Source organism: Falco cherrug, chromosome 14 (assembly GCF_023634085.1).
Source record: "Falco cherrug isolate bFalChe1 chromosome 14, bFalChe1.pri, whole genome shotgun sequence".
In the NCBI taxonomy this organism is placed as follows: domain Eukaryota; kingdom Metazoa; phylum Chordata; class Aves; order Falconiformes; family Falconidae; genus Falco; species Falco cherrug.
The window spans coordinates 560,540-582,512 of NC_073710.1; the positions used below are offsets into that span (position 1 = coordinate 560,540).

The 21,973-nt window shown below is 47.1% G+C and overlaps 1 protein-coding gene across 4 annotated transcripts in view; it reads right to left on the reverse strand.

Annotated features, from left to right (window-relative positions):
• The window catches only part of PLEKHG4 (pleckstrin homology and RhoGEF domain containing G4), an 89,579-nt gene that overhangs the window by 57,095 nt on the left and 10,511 nt on the right, over window positions 1-21,973 (reverse strand). For all 4 annotated transcript variants that reach the window (XR_008735141.1, XM_055726889.1, XM_055726888.1 and 1 more), the window contains exons 2-4: window positions 17,090-17,287; window positions 8,602-10,759; window positions 3,225-3,440 (exon numbers count right to left, since the gene is read on the reverse strand). Coding sequence is in view for 3 of the 4 variants with exons in the window: in XM_055726889.1 (XP_055582864.1) it covers window positions 3,225-3,440; window positions 8,602-10,759; window positions 17,090-17,287 (2,572 nt within the window). In the remaining variant the exon portion in view is untranslated. The remainder of the gene's footprint in view (window positions 1-3,224; window positions 3,441-8,601; window positions 10,760-17,089; window positions 17,288-21,973) is intronic.

The following is a 21,973-nucleotide window of genomic DNA, read 5'->3' on the forward strand; positions in this document are numbered from 1 at the left end:
ACAGTGGGCACCACAGCTGAGTTGTGATATGTCAAGGAAGGAGAAACATCTCTGCTTCAGTTAGACAGTTCTCTGCCCCCTGCTTTCCAAAAGCCCAAAGACACAGCTTATGACAGGGATCAAGCCCACTCTACGAGCTCCCAAAACTAAATGATAGCCTGGCTTTAGGCTTTAGCCACAACATGCACCAGGAACTCTGAAGAGAAAGATGTAACAGTGCCAATGCCAGAACTGCGTCCAGCCTTCTCTCCAGATGCAAGGGATAGGTAAAGAGCAGGTGGACACACCACTTCAGCGACCCAGAGCTGCCTCTGCCATTCAAAAGCAGGCAGTGCCTCTGCAGCGAGCCTGCGCAGGTGACCAGTGCTCTGCACTTGCACATGTCGCCAAGAAGGTAAGGGATGTGTAACTTGCAGCAAGGACTACACCTTTATTGTGTGAAAAGTAATTCACAAAAACAGCAGCCTTTTCCTGTCATACAAATGGGGAGTGGGGGGTGGGTGGGGTGGGGGTGGAATCCCAAGCACAAGACAAAACCAGAGGCTTAGAGAAAGCTGTCTTTCTGTCTCTTCTGATCTTCATTGCTACCACAGACCATACTGTCCTGGACCACCTCTCTCCCCATCCCAGGGACAAGCATGTGAGTTGACAGGTGGAAGAGATACAGATGGACAGCCCCAAGCACAGAAAACTGCCCTGGTGTGATCTCAATCTGTCACTGGGACGTGACTTGAGTAAGGGCCACAGACACAGATGGGCATCGTTCAGAATCAGGGCTTTCTTCATCCCAGTGACAAGGCTGTAACACAGGCTTTCTCCTGCTAACATCAGGGACAAAAACCTTCCATCTGTGTGATTCAGGAGTTTCAATACTCCTGAAATGCTGTATTCTGGACACTATAATCAAAGAGCAGGAGAGAAATTAGAAAAAGTTTGACCTGCAACTAATAAACTAAGGGGATCATCAGAAAATAAAAAAAGCAAGGCACTCAATTACTAGCTCAATAACCAGGCTCAGTAAAAACTTTCTTACTCTGAAGAAAAATCTTTTGTCCATCAGGGAGGCTGGGCATCCCCAGAACTTGATTAACCTTGAACTTCCATACAGGATCCTGGGAATTGCCTGACCAGGTCAAAAAAGCAACCCCATCCACCAGGGCTAGGTCTCCAATAGTGGCATAACCAGATGGTTCAAGAGCAGAATGCAGAATTGAAAGGAAAATCTCTTCCTAGCTTCATCAGCCACTAGTTCATTAATTCATTCTTATTCACTATTCATTATAGAAATTACAATTTCTAATGCAATTATTATATCATTACCAACATCTAACATAAAGCATTTAACAGAGAGGTGAGTGCACTCCCTCAGGTGTGAAGACTGCCCACCAAAATCCAAAAGGATACATGTGAGAGAAGAGATATCAGTCAAATCCAATACTGGTTCTACAGAAAACATGATTCCTCCCTTAGGTATGTTGTCCCAGGGACATTATGACAGGAATTTGTGACAAAGGAAACAACTAGAGCATTAGCTCACATAGTCAAGCTTCTACAATAGCATGGACTACGAGCTTGTCTGAAAGGCCCTTCTCAAATCCTGTAACTTTTTGGCTGTAGTACACATGATAAAAATGTCCAAACCGATCAGCAGACCAGAAGATTAGAAATACTTCTTTGCAATTTGTTTTAACAATTTACCTCCCAATGCATGTCTGAATGTACCATAACTCCACCCTGCACTTGGTTTCTCATTTCACCTTTTTCCAGAAGGCTGGAAAAGTTTTATTTCCCTTTCCTTCTTCCCTGCACATGGAAAAGTCTTATTTCCCTTTGCTCTTTCCCTGTACAAAGCTGTTTCCACCTCATTCTCAATCATCTTATGAGATAAACAACCTTTCAGTCTCTTGCCACAAGACATCCAATTCAGGTACAAGGAAGTGTCATTACCCTTCTCTGCACCACCTCCAATATTCACCATTTCCTTTTATAACAGAGGCATCAGAACAGCCCAAACTATTTGGGAGGCATCACCAACAAATACGCAGAGGCAAAAATCACCTTCTTATCCTGGCTAGTCATCTCTTCTTTACACACCTGAGGTCAAAATCGGTCTCGCAGCCCCAGCACTGAGCAGGAGATCCCTGTGCTGCCTTTCTGCTCTTCTTCCCAACTTCTCCACACTGCACAGGTACGCCTGACCTCTCCTCTGCTCTCTAGCCAAGTTTCAACTCATACATGGCTCCTGAGCCGATGGAACGCAGCTATCTTCCTGCCCCACTCTGGACACCCCTCTCCCGGGCTGTGGATGGAAGGAAGCTCACAGGGGCTGCTTACGCAGATGCTGCCAAACGGCTGTTTCACACCGAAGAGGCAGATCTCGCCTCCTCTGCTTTAATTTGAATTTGGTTAAGCACAAAGACCTCTTGTGCGGGTCCTATACACCAAGCGATCCCGGCTGCTCTGTCCAACAGCCTCAGCTTTGTTTGCCACCCTGTGTCCCGTACCGAAGTTTCATTGCAGCAATTTGATACTTGCTGCCATATCAGATGCAAACACTAACACCTGACCTACGACTGATCTCAGCAGAACAATTCTGGGAAGTCCTCCCTTGACAGCATTTTGTCATCTGCTATTTAGCTACGCTGTTGTTCATCCCACACGCTGTTCACCCACACTTCATTCGGATATTCCTTTCAACACTATGTGTCATGAAATCAAATGTTTTCAAAAAATCTATTATATCTAGGCAGCTACATTTAATCAACCAAACTTCTAATTACCAAAAATAAAACTGGTTTTACAAGAGCACTGTCAAATAGCATCTTCCACACTCCTATCCTTTAATTACCTACCAAGTGAATCAAGTTCCTACTGTTTCGTCCAGGTCTGAAGTCAGGACCACCAGCCCATCATTAGCTGCACCCTCACTCCTCTTTCTGAACTACTGGTGTGAGCCCACAGATTTGGCATTTCTGACTCATACATGCTTGGTTAACATTTTGAGACTCCAAAGAACAAGTTAACATTACTTTCATGAGAGGAAGTTCTACTTCCTGCCCTTCCCATCCAGCAACTTTAGAGGATTCAAGAAGTGATGCTTCTGGAGAGGTCTGGGGTTAAAGAAATGCAATTGGCACCAGTCTGCAGTGCTGCAAACAGAGGCCCATCTCCCTTGCCCTCCTACAAACCACGCTTCCCAGGCAGTTTCTGGCTCAGCTACTCACCAGGCAGGCAGGCAACTCCGCTCCTGAGCACTTCGGGGTTCACATCCTTGGCTATGGTACGTGCAGACCGACCACCCCAGGCAGTCCTAGAAGACGGGGATGTTGGGGGAGTAATAGATGTTGAGGTTACCTCCAGGGCACTGACTTTACTCACTGGTTTCAACACATCTGTGCCAGTTGCTTCTTTTCTCATCTCTGCCCCCTCTGACACCATCCCTGTAAGACAAGCAGCAGCCAGAATCTCAGGCACAGCTCCACCCAAAAGGTCCCAGGTGGGACCCTGTGGAGGGACGTGCCCCCAGCCCCAGCAGCTCCTCCAGCCCTCATGCCAGCAGAGTGCATGTTCCAGAACTGGTTATAACATCAACAGTACTATAATACCAAGAAAATAAACCAATTTATTGTCAAGTTTGCAAGTTACAAAAACTCAATTCAGATCAGGATTACTGTAGTCAAATAATTTTTTAAAGGTAACATATCAAACAGCACATGTCTGCTCACAGCCTGAAAATCTGGTGCGGTGCAAGTCCTTGGCTAAGCTCCAGCAGCTTGAGCATGCTGAAGTGATAAACCAGCTTCTGACAGGGAGAACTGCTCCATCAGAGCTGAATTACTCCCCCAACACCACTTTCAGATTAGTTCCTGAAAATATGAAGTCAACTCGAGGCTGACAAAGCAGCTGGAAATTAGCTAAAGAGACCTTGTTCTTGTCCAGACTTTTTTAATTAACAGTTATTGTGGAAGTCAGAAACCTATTCTAAAACCCTGAAGAACAGGATGATTACACCAATCACCTCTGTCTGAGAACTGGAGAAAATGCTTCCTCTGCCTGACATCTCAGCTCTAAAGTACAAGTTACTTAATTTTAGAACTAACTGATTTTGGTATCTTAGCTACTACATGGAAACTAACTCTAGTTTTATCAAGTTTCAATTTTCATGTGAAAGTAGCTGCGAGAAGAAAAAAATATATACCTACTGTGTAAGAAGAATTATTCCCCATTTCCCAACATTCTAAGAATAAGAAGCCAACAATATGTCTTCAACAATACGTCTTTAGCATCATAAGCACACAGCCTGGCTATCCTACCGTTTGGCACAAAGATATACTAAAGAAAAGGCTATACTTCGCTGCAAATCCTGATACTTCAGTATCTACCAACAAAAAAAAAAACAACAACCTTTCTTTAGGAAAATAAGAGTAGGGTATTTATTTGCTTGCTATGAAGTCAGACATCTTAATTGCTATTTAAAATTGACTTCAACCATCCTACCTTCCTGCTGCATCAACAATGCTGACACTTGACTCAGTTTATTTACTAACAGATTCCAATACTTCATTAAAGAGCAGGACCAGGAACAAAGCAGTCCTTGAAGTGGCTTTCAATACAAGTTTTAGCAGTGAAGGAGGTTTACAGGTTGAGGCTCAGCCCAAACTGCTTTCAAAATTGCTAAAGTGGGTGAGAGAAGTGCCCTAAGCAGCATGGCTCACTGTGCAAAATTACCTGACAGCAGGGGGGAAACTAGGAGGGGCTCCAAAGCTCTGCACCATCAAGGCCATGATGGGGCGGGTGCTCATTACTCCTTGGTAACACCCCTCTTGAGGGAGCATCCCTGGGACCCAGCTTGGCATCCACTGCATTTGGCCACATAAGTGGCTGCGATGGCTTCAGGGATCTGCAGTTCTGGGACACATCAGAGCCCAGTTCTGTTCCTAGTGCCACCTCAGTCTCCACTTCCCAGTGATGCCAGAGGTCATTCACTTTGGACAATGCTGCTAGACCTTCCTGCAGCAGCATTTTAGAGGGGCACTGATCTCCCATAGATGGGGTATCTTGAAGACCACAGTGTCATGTAAGTTGTGTTCCAAAGGTTTCCCATTAAGGGCTTATAGACTTTCTAGGAGAACACAGAATCATCTTCTCAAGGAGCTGTAAGGCCTAGCAGTAAGCTGAACCATGCAGTTTATACTAAAGAAATCTGCATTAAACGAAGAGAGCCTGTAAAGAGGACCAAAAGGTGGCATTTATAGGAGACAAGAAAGGGAACATAGCTATACTGAAGGTACTATACCTGGGTAAGAGAAAGACAAATGTACATGGCAGCCCTGCTTTGAATATCTCTTATGAATGAGGCAGCAGCTCCCACAAGCTAGAAAAGAGAAGCATTTTGCTCAGCTCACCAGACACTGTCTTGGTACTGGAGCTTTTCAGCCTCAGGGAAAACTCACTGGAGTTGCGCAGCCTCCAGACTGCATAGATCTTGCCCAAACAAACCTCTTCCCTAAGCTTCCTGGGCTCGGTTGAGATCTGCAGCTGCCACCTCTCTCCAAACAGGCCCAAGCACACTGTTTGTTATTTGCAAACTGGGGTGGAGGCATTTACTAAAGCGGAAATTGTACAATGCGGAGGATTACATCAAAAAGCAAATTAAGAACTGGGACATCTGAATTTGCCATGTTTGCAGGTTCCACCTTTCCCCCAGGTTAAGGAAGTGGTAGAGGAGGATTTGCTTGTGTGCATTTCAAAGAGACATTAGCATTTTTTTGCAAACTGCCCCGGCACCAGTATCATCTATGCTAACATCACACAGTAACAGAGAGCAGGAATGGAATGCCCTAACAGGTGCTGCTGAATATCCCCCTGTGTGGCTCTTCAGCCAATTTCTTCAATATCAAGATACTTTCCACCCCCAAACTACAGGAATTCTTTCCAGAGCCACAAAGTTTCAAAATTCACTTTCACTTACAGTTAGTCATTAGGGAAAAACAGCAGCCACATTATCTGCAAATGGAATAGTATACATTTTTAGCTACCAACTCAAAATAGCTCACATTTACCTCAAAATCTTTCTAAGTTAGACTGTATTTGTGTGGAAGATAGGCTCACTGGGAGAGAGTTAAGGGACAAGGAAAAATCTGGAGACACAGCAAACTCAGATGTTCCAGTTCTGAATGTAACTTTTGACATACCCGACAACGTCTGCCGTAACAAGCAAGTTCCTCCACCTCAAAGCGCAAATCATGCACCTGCCCACTACTGCTGAGGTGTGAACTGCAGATCTGAATTGATCCAGTAAAGCTTAAGCTTTGTTGTTATTTATAGTTTAGGCAAGATACCCACAGCTTCCAATCATAGTAGCAAAATGACCCCAAAAGACACAGTTACAGAGAATTTAACTTGTCTACAGACAGCTAGAAGACCAGAATTTGTAGGACATTTGCTTCACTTTGTAATTTTATCTCTGAATTATCTTCTTGTTATATCTCTGAGGGTTTAATGGGGCTAGATAAGGGGATGGCTTGTTTGGATCTCAAAGCAATCAAATGTAATTTAATGGATTAAGTTTATTATAGTTCCAGCTATAGTGTTTAAGAAATACTCCCAGCATTAACAGATATTTGAGCTGCCCTGTGCCTTAAAGTGTTTGGTTGGTTAGTTTGGGGCATTTTCCTGATGATTTAGGTTGTTTCTTTTGCTTTATAAATTCTGAGGTAACAGGGTTGGGGTTTTTTAACTGCAATGCCAAAGTTTAACATCATCAGAACTGGGCCACAAATGTCACTGCAGCCAAACCCCCCAGAAACATTTAAATTGTCTCTCATAAAAACAAACTCCACACATACCCCAGAGGGGTCCGTCATTGCTGAAATCCACAGCAGCAGCCAAGACTTATCCTGTGGAGCAGCAAGAACACCACACTGACTATCTCATATGCAAACTGGACCTGGCTAATTTTAGACAGAGGAGATGGGAACACTGACCAAGCAGCCACTAGTCGTGAGGAAAGCATACACCCAGCACTCAATACAGCCCAGGTTTTCTGAGGTCCGGTCCTGTGTAAACATGAAGTCAAGCCAGATTCAGCTTGGTCAGGGGAACGGATACCCATGGCATAGTTACACACTGGCATACATGCCCCGAGAGCTACGGACAGGCACGAGGTGACCTCTTTTTTCCTGCTCATGGGAGCAGATGCTCACAGACACACACACTTCAGAAACAGAAACTTTTGAGCTGATCCCTCCATTTCAGAGAAGAGAAATACTTGTCACTCCAAAAGTATCAGAAATACCTGGCAACCGTGGGCTTGCCCAATTACAAAAGTAAAGTGTTTTGCTGCAGCTGTTAATGAGATTTCATTTTAATCAACAGCCACTTTAGCTCCATTAGGAGGTAACACTAAGGCATCAGGTAAAATTTTACTTCTGGACACTTGTGTCCCTTTGGCTGTGTTTGCAGCGAAACAGCCGTGCTGCAGCAGTGGTGTAGGCTCTTACCCACACCAGTTAGGACTAGCACAAGCATTACACTGGCAGCCTGTCCAAAGACAACCAGGTCTCGATCTCTTCCTCCACAGGGTCAGACACACTCTACCAATGTGGGTCTATACCACCGACCCTTTCCAGAGTCCTCACTCTAATCAAGTCAGGTAATTTTCCTAGCCAGGGGTCTTGGGGAATGAGAGCTGTTGAACTGGAATGGCACGTTTCACCCACACCCACCACACACACGCTCCTCGGTGTGATCTGCATATCTAGATACAGCTTTCCAGACTCAGCAGAGCTAGGCAAAGTCAATGCCACGTCCATGCAGTTATACTCTGCCTGCCTACAGTCTGGTGCAGTAGGCAGAGAGGCCTGGATGGCCTGCCCAATTCCTTCTGAAGGAGCACAGCTCCAGTGCAGGAACTCAGGCATCAAGAAGGCAGGTCAACGCCTGCTTGAACATACCATTTGAGTTTAAGTTAGATGCTTGATTTCTCTGTGCTCTCCCACTCAAGTTAAACAGCTCCTACTTGAAACATAACCAAGCTGAAGAAAGAATGCCAGAGGGAGGGAAGGGGCGGGGGGGGAATCCCTCAACTCTTCAGTTTGCTTCTTGAATCAGTTTACCTGCACACATATTTGTTGATCTTCAGGTCATGTTACACAACTAGTATTTTACTGTGGCATCCACCGCTGCTTCCTCTTGCCACAAACAGCTTCCTAAAGCCAATTTTCAACTATGAAAGACTGGTACAGTTACACATTCTCTCCTCGCACATTCCTACGGCATGCATCCATAATGGGCATGTGAATGTAACAGGTGGTCACCAGCAATCAGATCAGCTGAAATGGAAAGTCTCTTACACTGGAACTTTGTTCTGTACTGATGCAAATTTGCAAAGAACTATTAAACAAAATACCCCAATAAACACACCTGCGAAGAGAAAGCTAATTCCAAGCCACAGAAATGACAACTTAATCACTTTCCTGTAGTTTGTGCTACCAGCCCTCATCCTCTCAACAGACATACTTGTCAGCAGTACCTCCTGAGGGCTTTGCTTGTGATCCATGTTGTCAGATAAACACACAAATAAATATCCAATTGCTGTACCTTTAGGAGATGATGCCCTAGAAGCAGCCTCTTGGTGGGAGTACAGAGCGGTGGGCTCCTTATGCCCCTCAGTGGGTCCTGAGGACAGTGGTCCAACCTCCAGTTCCTCTTCAATAGATTCCAGTGTTTTTAAGGCTACAGTCTGTGACTTTTCCCCATGAGAAAAGCTTCCTTGGTTCTCCTCCCCTCCCTGCATGTCCTGTACTGCAACACACTGTGGGTTCAGCAAAGAATTCTCTTCACTTTTATAGCTCTGGTTTTCTATCCGTCTTTGTGGTTCCTCACATGTCTCTCCAGACCTCTGGGTTCTGAATTGACTTGAGCATTCTGCTTGTGCATCAGGGCCCAAAGAGTCACTGTTATTTAGTTGTTCTGCCATCTGATCACCCTCTGCTGACAGAGCAGTTTGGAGCAGTATGGCTTCTTCAGCTTTCTTATGCTGACAGATAGAGACCTCTTGCTCTTCACCATCTGACAAGAGTCCACCTGTAGCAGCTTTAGCAGAACAGTGACTGTGACTAGCCTGACTCTCATTTACAGTCAGTATTTGTTCAACCTCTTTGACTTCCTCTGGGCTGTCCCTTTTTCCCAGCTTGAATTCACCTACTTCTCCTTGGTTCTGTTCTGGAGGATTTAATGGAGAACTAAGATTTGCTTCCTGATCACTGCAGCAGGCACCAACTGCTCCTACATCTGCTGTGTTCCCTAAAGGAAAGCCTCCCTCCAGGCCTACATCTGAACTCTCAGGTGTGATGAGCAATGTGATGGCCTGGACTGGCTCAACACTTTCACTGACACTCTGGCAAGAAACATGAGAACCTTCCTTCAGTGTGCAACGTGGTCCCGAAGGCCCTAGGACAGACACAGGAGAGGCACCTATCTGTGTCACCTCATTTTGACCCTCAGTCAGTGGTTCTCCATGTACTCTCAGTATAACCTCCTCTTCAGCAGCAGTAGCATGTACAATTGTTTCTGGGCTCTGCTCTGACATTTCAACACCAGGTTTTCCACTAGGATCATCACTTTCTCCTTCTGTGTTTTGGGGAGCACTGGGCATTCGTGCTTTGCAGCTGAAACCATCTCCAGCACACATGTCACTGTAGCTGCACAGTGCATATCGCCAATCGATTAAGTGTTCACTGCAGGCCTCCTGCTCTGCAGATAAATCTTCTGCACTGCAGGCAGCAGACTCAGCCACAGAAAAACTATTCCCCATGTTTCCAGGACCACCTGGTAACAACTGACTTTCTGGAGACAGTTCTTCATGTGCCATCATTTTGTTGCTTTCCAACGGAATTACATTTTTGAGAACTTCTGGAGAAGAAGTCCTCAGAGTGTCCACTTGACAGTGCTCCTTCTGCATAAGTGCTGACTGAACTAAGTTCTTGGAGTAGGTACTGTCTTGAATAACAATAAACCTATGCTTGCCTTTAGATGCATTCACTCGTGTTCTGGGCTGAGTTAGATAACTTAAAGCTAGTGACTGGGTTAAAGAGCCTGTCTGTGGCCCAAACCTGGGCAATGAAACTTCTGTCAGCTCAACGTACTCCCCTTCAAGGTCACTTTTCAAGTTCTCTTGAGGCACAGGACTTATACAGACACCATTGACAAGAGCTTCACTTAACTGCGGAGCTGTGCTGCTAATGACCACGTCTTGATTTGGACTTTGTTCCTGTAGACACTGAGATCCTAGTTCTGGTGAACTGCGCTCAGCATGGTCCATGGGGAGGCACAAAGCCGAACGTTCCTCTGTTATTTCTGGAGAGATTATATTGTTTTCAATTATTTTTGGTTTATTTATAAATTCAGGATTAACCACTTTATCCCAGGGGACACGAAATATTTTATCATCAGTGGTTAGTAAACAATTTTCCAGTGCTATACCCATTCGCTCTCCATTGAAAGTACTCAACCATTGCAGAGTAAAAATAGAGGTATAGGAAACTTCTGGAATCACGACTTCCTCTACATTATGCTTGTCTTTTGCCAAACATTTCAATACAATTCGTGGAGACTTCTTCAGATAGGGGACCACCTGGAGGTAGAAGTCACCAGGCTTCAAGATTTGCCAATCAATGGAAGCCAGCTGGACTACAATCTTCTCATGAATACACAGGGGCCAGCCCTCATGGCGAAACAGCAAGCCACAGTACTGAACCTATGGAGAAAAGAGAAAGTGTTTTCAACATCAGGAACACATGTCAGCTCAAGCTTTTGGACAAAAGAAATCAATGCCTCTCTTTCACAGCTGTACCAATAGAACAGTTGAATTTAGGGTCTTTGGTTATTAGCATAGGGGAGTTTTCCATACTGAGGTCTTCTCTTTGAAAAGCAGAAAGAAGAAAAGCTACCAACAGAAATTACCAGCATCTCTGAATAGGAACCAACCAGCTGCCAGAAGTTTCAGCCCTGTAATAAAACTGGGTCAGCGCAGACAGGCAGATGTCTAAGCCCCAGAATCCCAGCACAGAGAAATCAGGAGTTTCCACGTCCCAGTGCTCAAGCTGGGAGACCCTGTCTCTACCTCATTTCTGACTCATAAGGGCCAACTGGACTGACTCAGAAAGTGAAAATTCAGACCATACAGCATCCCTAACCAAGTGCCATTAGAGAAACACAGGCAGAGAGCAGTCTGCTTACAATGCACTGACAAAACCCACTGTCCTCAACTGAAAACCATCCCCAGCCTTAACAGAGAAGGTGGCAAATAATATGCATAATTTCCAGAACATTCACAGTAAGCTCTAGGTTGTACCAGGTACACTCAATACCAACTTGCCAGGAGGCTGGAGGTGCAGAAACCTCATCACACGGGATGCCACTAGTCAGCCTGGCACTGCAAAATGTCTTTTCTCTGGTCTTGGGTCTTTAGACTGAGGTCTGCTGAAGGGAGGTAATTAAAAGCTTTGCTGATGAGGGAAGGCAGCATGACAATGCCAAGGTCTGTCTGAGGACTTGTTTCTATTCCCTAATATGCTCTGCTGGAATACACAGCATGTTCCACCTAATGTCGGTTAAGCCAAATTGAAGAGCATGGAGCCAGGTAAAAAGCATTGCTCATCTCATGCTAACACGAGCCTTTGCAAGACAGGTGGAGACAAGTTACATGGGATGCAGCAGTAAGGGATGGCTGCAACCTACCAGTGAATGGAAGCAGATACTGCGAAGACAAAGCAGGAGAAAGGAGGCAGCAAACGAGGAAAGCATAGCAGAACCACAGAGAAAAAAAAAGCAAGTGCCATCAGCCAGCTGCAAGGAACTGTTGGCGTACCAGGGATTTCCTTGTTCCCAAAACACAGCAGCACTCAGGACAAGTCTCAAACAAATCCCAATCAACTAAAAGAACTGAAGTTTCATGGCTGAACTGAATTGACTCAATTATTTACAGCTTCATCACAACTTCAAAAAAATAAAATCACTGATTTGAACTTGATTATGTTTGGGTAAACTAAGATTTAAATTGATCCATGACATAAGCCATCAGTTTCATGATTAATTCCATCTTTCCTGGTCACAACAAGGGTTTAGATAGGATTCACTTGTATTGATGCAATACTTAGAAAGCTGTCATCTGACTTCAGTATTGGCAGCATTAGACTTCAGACATTTTATTTTGTTTCTAATATGTGGCCACATGGAAGTCTTGACAAAAGAAAGCAATTATAAAAATGTTGTATTCTGCATCTCCAGACAGATGAAAGAAAAAAATACTTTAATTCAAATATTTTGCCATATAGTAGAGAAACCACAGGACTGGAAGGAACCTCCAGGATCCTCACACACCTTGAAACAACAAGTAATGGCATCAAGTAATTTCTTTCCTATGTTCATCAAGCTTTATTGTCAGCCCAGCCAGGTTTCCTAGCCTCACTGCACTTGATGCAAAGTTGTTCAGAGGCTTGAATGCCCAAATTATCCTTCAGGTTCAATAATTCCTCCTCCTCAACCCTGGAGCTAATTCTCTGGAAGTGTTCCCATTGCTTAAAATTATTAAGCCATGTCACATCACCGTAGCACGCCTCCCTTGATAATCTCTTAGGCCTGCCTGAAGCACCTCTTTGGTGATGCCTTTTTTTAAAAAAAAAAAAACCAAAAAAAAAACCACACAAGAAAGAAAAAAGAAAAACCACATTTAATTATTCCGATTTTGTCATTGTGCAAGGCATTGCAAAACACTGCGTACAATGGCACTAATACTTCCCAACTGTGCTAGAAGCATCTCTTAAAGCTAAGATGACACTTGGCTTCTAGTCACTCCCCTATGGTAATCCGGTCACCTGTTAGTTTTTCTTTCCAAACTGGTGAACCCCAGTTCACGAAAGAAATCCTGCCTATTATTTCATGGAGGCACACGCTTGCCCTCTGAGTGTACCGTTACAAAAACTTAAGTACAAAGTTTCAGAGCTCATCTTGCATAATATATTTATCACCCTCCTCCTTTAGGTTATTGCTGATGTCTCCCAGTCTGGTTTCACCCCAAATACCTACCTGCCACTTGTGTACTCTTACTTTTTATGCCAAGGTCATGGGTGAGAATCAATGTGTGTTTCAGGACTCCTGCCTCCAACTCAGTTTGCACTGCAGCACAAACATCCACCCTTTCACCAGTTTGTTACTCTTCTTGCAATACTTGCATAAACCTCCATCCCTTTGACACAGTAATTAATTTTCCATATGGCTCCATAATAAATCCTTTACAAGAGAGATTAGGCAATGAAACTTTTCTCTCTAGAGAGAGCTGGTTTATGAAAAAGGGCAGTCTTATACTACCTGCCATGGAGCAAACCCCATGAAAAAAACGTTACCCAGTTTTTAATGGGTCAGTTAATTCAGTCCTTGCTCAGTGCATGTTGTTGTACACTCAGCTTGTTCTCTGTGTTTTGTTACTAGCCCTGACTGAACAGATTCAATAAAAATCCCTGCTATCAGACATTTGGCATTACATAGTAACTTCTTCCATATTCCAGGATGGAGACCAGCCAGCCCCTTTTCTTCGACATAGTGAATTCTATATCCATTTCAGTCACGGCAGTTTTATTTCTGTTCAATCAGTGCAACTGCCTTACTGTTGTACCTACATGCTGTTACTACTAAACTGAATCTTACTTTGTTTTCAGTTGTTTGAAGATCATATTAATACTACCTTTACATTCTAACCTTGAACTCAGAGCAGGCCCACCTCCCTTTCTTTTCTCTTTCTAATCTGGATGCAGAGGAACTTATTTGGGAGCCATGCATACATTAAGAAATCCAAAATCCAACCTCACCATTTAGATGACCTGCATGCCTACTGACTGACAAGTGGAAGAAACCTCAGCAACAGAATCACCAAAACTAAAACGCAGGATGCAATGAAGTTCCTGAGAAACCCTACAAACCCACAGTTTAAACTGCAGCAAGAGCTAGAGTAACCTCCAAACAGAAACGTAACTCCTTCAATAGCCTACACATTTCAGAATTTTAGAGCTTTAGAAGTGGAGTATCCTCATGCTGCTCCTGCTCCAAAAAGTACCTTCACAGAGAAGATTACATAAAGAGGCTCATTTCAGTTGTTTTAACATTTCACTTTGAGGCTCAAGTGTTTGCTTTTCTTGTGTCCAATCTCTGCTGAGCCAAACCAGGCTCATCACAGGAGTCTATTCTCTACACCCAGCATTTGCAGCCAGGAATAAATCTGCCTCTCAGGAAAGAGCTGGGCATCAACAACAAAGATGGCACAAAGGCGGTAGCTCCTAGAGCTATGGGGATGGCTTGGCTGGAACAGACCAACAGTCCATTTAGCTCAGGATGTCATATTAAGAAAAACATGGTTTCTTACTCATTGCTAAGCAGAGACAGACCCCTTGGCATGCCCCTCTCCAGCCCCTAAGAATCACATACAGGCCAGTAATTTTAATATGCCCAGCTGAAGCCCATGAACTTGTCTAACACTTCACAAAGCTACTTACACTTCTGTCACTGCAGAGGCTGACAAAAGATCTATCTCTCAAGATTTCCTACAGCATTCAGACTTTTCCCTTTAGTGTGTTTAGAAAAAGCTCACATGGATCAGCTGAACTATAAACTAAGGAGGAAACACTGCTTTCATTCGGACTCTCTAAAAGGCTGACAAAACTTTTAAAGAACAAGCAGCAAAAAACAGTCCTACATATTTCAGACAGTGAAGACAAAAGAAGGGGCACACAGTTTAGGGGAGATGACGAGTTCACAACAAATGAAAGAAGTAACTTCCAGTAATAAAAATTCAAACAAGCAGACTTCTAAATAAAATATGGAATAGCCTGGGCCCACAAGACCGTACAAGGTACCTAGAGCCTCCCTTGATCTCCCTGTGCAAAATCATGAATCAAGGCCAGAAAGGGTCACAAACAAGGACGAAAGGCTCAAGGCATTCAGCTGTGCTCTTTGAGAGGTCTGTGCCTGCACTCTTGCCTCTTGCTGCCCACTCTCCCAGACATTTCACACTTCAGCAAAAGCTCCTGACACCTAATGCTGAGCCCTGGGCAGCCCTCACTGGAGGCAACTGCCCCACCAGCCCCACACCTTGTGGCTACTGGGCAGGCCAGGGAGTGCCAGGCAGGCCCTGAGGCCTCCCCTATTCCTGGGTCTGTGACAGGAGAGTGGCTCTGAGCATGTCTCCTATCCCTGCACTCCGGCCCCCCCCTCCCAAACAGCACTGCATGTGTAATACAGCCCCACCACACTGCTTTCGACCTCCAACAGGGCACCTCTGCCACCACCAGCCCTCCTGCCTCCACGGCACCTGGGCCCATGCTCCAGGCCTGCCTGGGAGGTCTGCCAGCACCCCCTGAGCTCCTTCAGGGCCCCCTGCCCTCACCTCTCCCGCCTCAGGGACCCTCAGGGCCCCCTGCCGTCACCTCTCCCGCCTCAGGGCCCACCGCCTGAGCAACTCCTGCTGACAGCCCCTGGCTCGGCCAAGGCTACTGAGCCCAACAACACAGCCCCGCACTCCTATTGGCTGTCACAGCCGCAGCTGTCCTCCCATTGGCTGCCGGCAGCACAAGGCCCTCCCTGCCACCACACCCCACAGCGGCCTCGGCCGAGGGCAGCCACGGCCCCTGGTGGGCACGTGGCCTCGGGGGCCCTGGGGTGGCAGCGGCAGCCCCCCACACTTCGCCGGCATCCTGCCCCCACACCTCCCCTCTGGGACAGCAGCACGGTGGGCCAGCTCCCCGGCAGGCAGAGGGCCACGCCGACCGAGCGGCAGGCTCAACTCGCAAGCCAGGCTGTGTGCCTTGCCGCCCCCTCCCCCCACCAGCTCGCATGCCGGGGCGGCGCTGGGCGCTCAGGAGATGGGGGGGGAGATGGCTAACTCGCCTCCTCCGAGGTGGGAGGCTGCCTGGGGAAAGCTGTGAAACCTCTTGCGATAACGACCAGTTCATACAAACTAAAAGCTTTTTGTTTCTTTAAAGGGGAAAAAGCACACTATGCACCATGGAATTGGAAACTGCAGCTACATACACCCATGGAGTTATTCCCGCCTGAGTGTTCAGGGTATGAGAGCTGCTCCCCAGAACCCTCACCCACAGCCTTGGAACTCTCCTGGGCTCACAAACACACAGCTGGCACCAAGCTGAGGCTGGTGACAGCGCAGCAAGACAAAAGCTGCACCAAAACACTTGCCAGGTGACCAGCTCCCTGGGGTTGTTACGTGGATCCTTTGTACGATGGGTGTTTCCCTCCAGCATTTCACCTCCTTGAGACAACTGAGTAACTGACTATTTCAGCTTCTGTTTAATGCTTTTCCTCATCCTAGAAGTCCCTTGCCCTCCAACATGAGGACTTCTATTGAAAGCCTGGCCTCACACACCTTCTAGGTTCGGAGACAAAAAGGCTAGAACGAACCCTAGTTTTAGGTTGTTGGGGCTGGTTGGTTTTTTTTTCATCTTGCAGGCTTTGAGCCAAGTTTCTGATGGAGGCATTTGACTCATCGTTTCTAACATTTTAGACTCCAAACAGTAAAGCACGTTAATCTTGGACTCGTTCTGGCAGTAAATGTAACGTAACTCCTTGGGGCTACTGAGCCTTGCGACCGTTCCAGCAACCATCAAAGGGGAGCCGGAGTTCTGGGAAAAACACCGACTGGCAGCGTTTCACCCCGCACGTCCTCCTGCCAGAGGCGGCACCTGACAGATTCATCCACAGGGCCAGGGAACGGCTGGAGTTAGAAGCCACCCAAGTCAGCCGTATCCAGCAAACACTTTGCTAAACCTCTTCCCCTGAATCCCTTAAGCCTTCTGTTTGGTGCCCCCTGGTTATGGAAGGCGAGGGTGCCACTCCACATCTGATCTCTGCATGGTTGAGCTTCAGTAACAATTTCTCAACTGTTTCCCAATTGTCTGCCTGCCCTCCCACCTAGGCTGCCACACAGATGCGAGCACTTTTTGCCAGCCGCTTTACATACGAGAGCAGAAGGAAAGCTCTCCGAGAAAGCCTTCATAGGCCTTAGAGAGCATGATGTACTCACACAGGCATCCTGCTGAATGCACTGCAGGATGTGCTTGGCTGGAATCAGGAAGTCTATGAGGTAGCGCAGTCCATCCCCACGGTACGTCTTCTCCACCACATCAAAAACTTGGCACAGAACAGTGGCTGCAGTAGCCTCAAATGGAGGGTAGAGTGCTGATAACGTACTCTGAATGCAACCATCCAGCGACTCCGAGTCCTGCCAAGAGAGAAAGCGTTAGTGGTGCCCTGCCACTACGCTCCGGTGCCCTGCCAAACCCAGGAGCCCAGCCACTTCCAAATGCAGGAGGAGAGGAGATCAAAGGAGCAAACTGCTGTCCTTTCTAGCTTCTTTTGGCACCAGCGATTCCAGGTAAACACAAAAAGGCTCTTCCAAAACGCGAGTGGAGTGCTTGCAGAGTGCTGTGCACAGTGGCGAGATTTCCCAGCTTTTGCTTACGCAGCAAGTCCCGACTGCGCTGGGTGGGGCTGCCAGTAAACCATCGCCGCGGCACGTGAGCGCGTGCGAGCGAGCAGGAGTATCGTGGGGCGGACGGATCGGCAGGCCCTGTGCTTTGGATACCCGGGGCTGGAGATGCCACCCAGCACCTGGATACCTTAAAGCCCACTGTTATGCTCCTCAGTGGGCTAAGGGGAGTTGCAGGGGCAAGAGCCAGGCTGAAGCTCCCCAGCCTGCTGTGCTCTGAAGTCCCTGCACAGAATAAGCTGCCAGAGCTGTCTGGTACTGGTGAAAGCCACTCACCAGTGCAATTCCTCATTATTCACAACTGTTTGGCTGTCATGAAAGGCTCACTCCAGGAGCCGGGAATTTTCAACAGTGAGAGATGCCCCACAACAGGATCCACAGCCTGCGTGTGGACAGGGTTTGGTGCCTGAGCACACGCATCAGTACGTAGGATGCCCGTTTCCTGCTTGGGTATCAGAGGCAACGGCTTCCCTGCTTCCACCTTTATTCAGGAGAACCTGCCAGCCAGACCCTGCCCACAGGTCAGGACCAATTCCAGTGCTAGAAGCCAAATTCTGATCTACTGCATAGGTGTAAATCAAGAGAGCTTGCCAAAAAATAGTAACAAAATAAATCTGTACACATCTAGAAAGAGGATCAGGATCCCCTCTTTCCTTTCTATTTTAGAGGGGACCCCCCTGGCTAACTGGTAGCCACTGGGAGTGAGTTTTTCTACAAAACCAATGAAAGTTTACTCAGGTGTCTGGGCAGATCCTCATCTGATCTAAATCCACCTCCTTTTGCTAGCGACAAGAAAAGCATTTCAGCCACTGGCCCAGAAGCCCTACAGCCTCCTGCAGAACAGGAACAGCTGCATGGACACGCTTGAAAATATACCACAGTCCCACAGCAAGGCTGAGAGAGAAAGTTAAGCAAAGCAGGGCCACAACAGCTTATACTGCCACTGGGTAACAGTAGGATGAAGGGATCAGGAGGAAGCAAACCGTTTCGCTTCCTCCACTCCAAGGGAGCACATGTTCATTGCTCCTGGTACCTCCACTGGCTTGTGAAAACGCAACAGTCTGAGAGAAGCCTGAACCAACCTGCAGCCAGAACAGAGGTGAACCCTTCCCGTCTCTCACAGCTCAATGATCTTAAAATTCCTCCTTTAGAGGCTTGGGTGTTTGAAGCACAATATAAACTCCCTGCTCTGTTGTAAAGCATTCCTGTAGGACAGCCTGCAGGATTGCACAGGAGAGATGAGAATGCCCAGGCAACGCCTCCACCATCCCTGGCAGCCCTGAGCTGGCAGGACGCAGGTGACAGGCAAACCACACACTGCCCGTGGCACGGCACCACTTTGTTACTTTTTTTGCTGTTTCCCCTGATGTCAGCAACAAGCAAGACTAAATGGCAGCAGGCTCCTCAAGTGCTCGCAACTCTTCCAAGAGACCAGCTGCCTCCTGCAATACCCCTCAAGGTCAATGCAACCAGATAAACAGAAATTAAGGAGCTATTTTTCATATTCTTAACCCAAGGACTCAAAAAGCAGGAGCCCTGTGTGCACGCTTCCAAGCATTGAATGCCGGGACCAAGCATTTAACCCAGTCCTAAATGGGAGGAGAAGGCTGTTTTAAACAAGCTTCTTTCCACTCAGAAAAGAACAACCTAAAGCCTCAGCTTTTATTCCATTAATTGAAGTGAAAACCATGGAAGCTCCCAGGCACTTCCTTTGCTGCAGGAACAGGACTTCAGAGAAAATCTTCCACTAGATATCGTGGGGGTCAACGTAAAACTTCCAAGAGCCTCCAAGAACCTGCAGCTCTCTGCACAGTTCTGGACAAGACCGTCCCCATGCACGGTTACAAGGAGAGAACTCTGCCGAGTTCTCAAAACATAAGAAGAGAAAGCAGGCTGATGGGAACTGTGGGCTGAGTTGTGCAGACCCAAGAAGACAGCCTAAATAAGAAATGTTCCCTTTACATGGTATCCTGGACCTGCTAGAAAAGGCATGGAGGGGGAAGGGTAGGGAAATGGGTATGGAGCCCAGCATAAAGCATGTCAGTTAGACATCCACCTAATACCGCTAAATACTGACATAATGCACTGAACACTGTACATCATTCCTCTCCTGAGCTCTTGTGAAATGACAGAGGCCTAGCGCAGCCAGCTGAAGGTGAGCACAGCTCCAGGAACCTCTGTTGACACCAGCCTGTCCCAGCAAGTGCCGGTGGCCTTGTCAGACAAAACTGGCCTTCACCCAGGTGTTTGGCCACTATCACAGTAGCTTTACTGCTGGCAGCATTTGACAACGGTTTTCCTCTGACCTTCCACAGCCCACAGGTTCAAAATATCATCAAAACCAGCCGGGGTTGGTTCTGTGCCATCTTCTGCCCCTGTACCCTGCTTGAGCAAAATTCTTTCAGATATCAATCCTCCCCACCAATGAAATTTAAGTTAACTCTTGCAAATAAAACAAAGAAGTCAAAATATTTGCACATGAGTCAGTGCATCGCTCTAAGGTTCTCACACCATTCCTGCTGCCTTAGCAAAGTCTTCACAAGACAATTATTAACATTGGCACTGAATCAAAAATCCTTTATATGGTTAAAATAAACCAAGTCGTATATTATCCTTTCCTTAGTAAAATACAGAATAACCATAGCCTGTAGCCATTGCAAAGTTCAGTGCTAACAGGGCACTCCTTAGCACAGAGACTTTAGCTCTCTCTGGCTAGACTATACCACAGAGCCATGATAGCTGTGCAGGCGTAAAAGGGACAGAAAGAAGGTTTCAATGTCCACCATTTGGTAGAAAAAGGAGATGTTTTTACCAGTCTCTGCTAATTCCACATGAAAAGCTCCAAACAGGGAGCAAATTCCCACATCCCCTGATGCTGCATGTGATTGTAACACCAGCATCCTTGGGCAGCTGCAGAGCAAGGATGGCTGCAGCCTCTGTGTGCCGCAGATGAACACAAAGGCAACACTGCTTTTCAGTGCTCCCACCTACCCAGGGTGATCTCCCAGGGGCAGGTCCTGCCCAGGTGGATGGTGAAGAGTGGCTGAGCCTCAGAAGTCACCTTGAAACACAGAGGGTGAAACATGGCTTGGAGCCTGCAACAGCAGCAGATTCTCCTCTGATCATGGACTCATTAAACCAATGCACAATCCTAGGGATGGGACTGCTTATTTTTACTAATTAACTTCTCAGATTGCAAGGTGGCCTGAGGAAAGGGCCTCTGCAAGGGCTGCAAGAGGCCGCATGGTCCTGGCTGTTTAATGCTGGAGCACAGATGGCCAGCCTCACACATCTGGCCTGTGGGCAGTGCCTGCTGCCACACACATGTAGGAACCATGGTTTGGAGGCACAGGGAGCTCATACCAACCAGCTCAAGACAGCAAGAGAAAGGCATAGCATCCTGCACTCCAGTGCCTGATAAACCTGGTCTAGAGCCCACCCTACTTACAAACCACATCTCTTATCTCAAGAGGCAGCGACACAATCCTCAAGCAGGAACGAGGAGAAACCTTTGCAACCCAGGACAGCACCCGCAGAGGAGAACAAGCTAAACCCAGCAAGGATCCAAGGACAGGGCACTCCTGCCCTGGCAGACATCCATTTCAGGCAGCCCATAGCAGCCCCTGAGAGCTGGCAGAGCCCAGCACAGGAGCCTCCTCCGGGGACTGCAGATCTCAGGCTTCCCTGCCTCCAACAGCATTGCCACATCCCCCTCACAGGAAGGGTCCTGGACACTTGCTCCTTTCCAGCCACACAGCACAAACGCTAACGGAAGCATTTTCCAAGCAAGCCAAAGAGCATCTCTCCAAGCAAAAGGCATCTTTGGGACTCAAATGCTGCTTTGTCAATAGCATGGGAGGACCCGTGAACTCCAGCTCCCTGCCACCACTCCGCCACACACTCACCACCCCCCTGAAACAGAAACATGCTTTTAAAATAACTCCTCCATAAATCAAGGCGCTAAATAAAGCCCAGGTTAAGGTCATGTCCGGCCATACCGGCTTTCACTGTTCCTCAGCTGGGAACCAGCTGCCGGTGCAGGGGCTGGAGCACAGCAAGGGAAGCAGCACATAGGGATGGGATGGACTTCGTGGGCAGAGCGGTGTGATGTCAACAACCTAGCACGGTCCCAGCTGGCGAGGCAGGAGAGGAGGGAGAGCCCAGGAGGGCTTCACTGGGCTTGGATCTGAACAGGGGCAGAGATGAGCAGGGTGGGGTGGGCTGCCCTCCCTCCCCTGCATATAACAGGAACTACAGATGCTGTGAAATGAACAGAGCAATAAAGGATGTTGTGGCAGAGCTCTGCTGCTCAGCCCTAAGAGCCCCTCTCCCCATCACAGACTGCAGCAAGAACCAGGAGTTGGGGACAGACGAGGTTACAAGGGCCTGGGCAGAAGTCCCGAGCCAGGACTCGCCAGC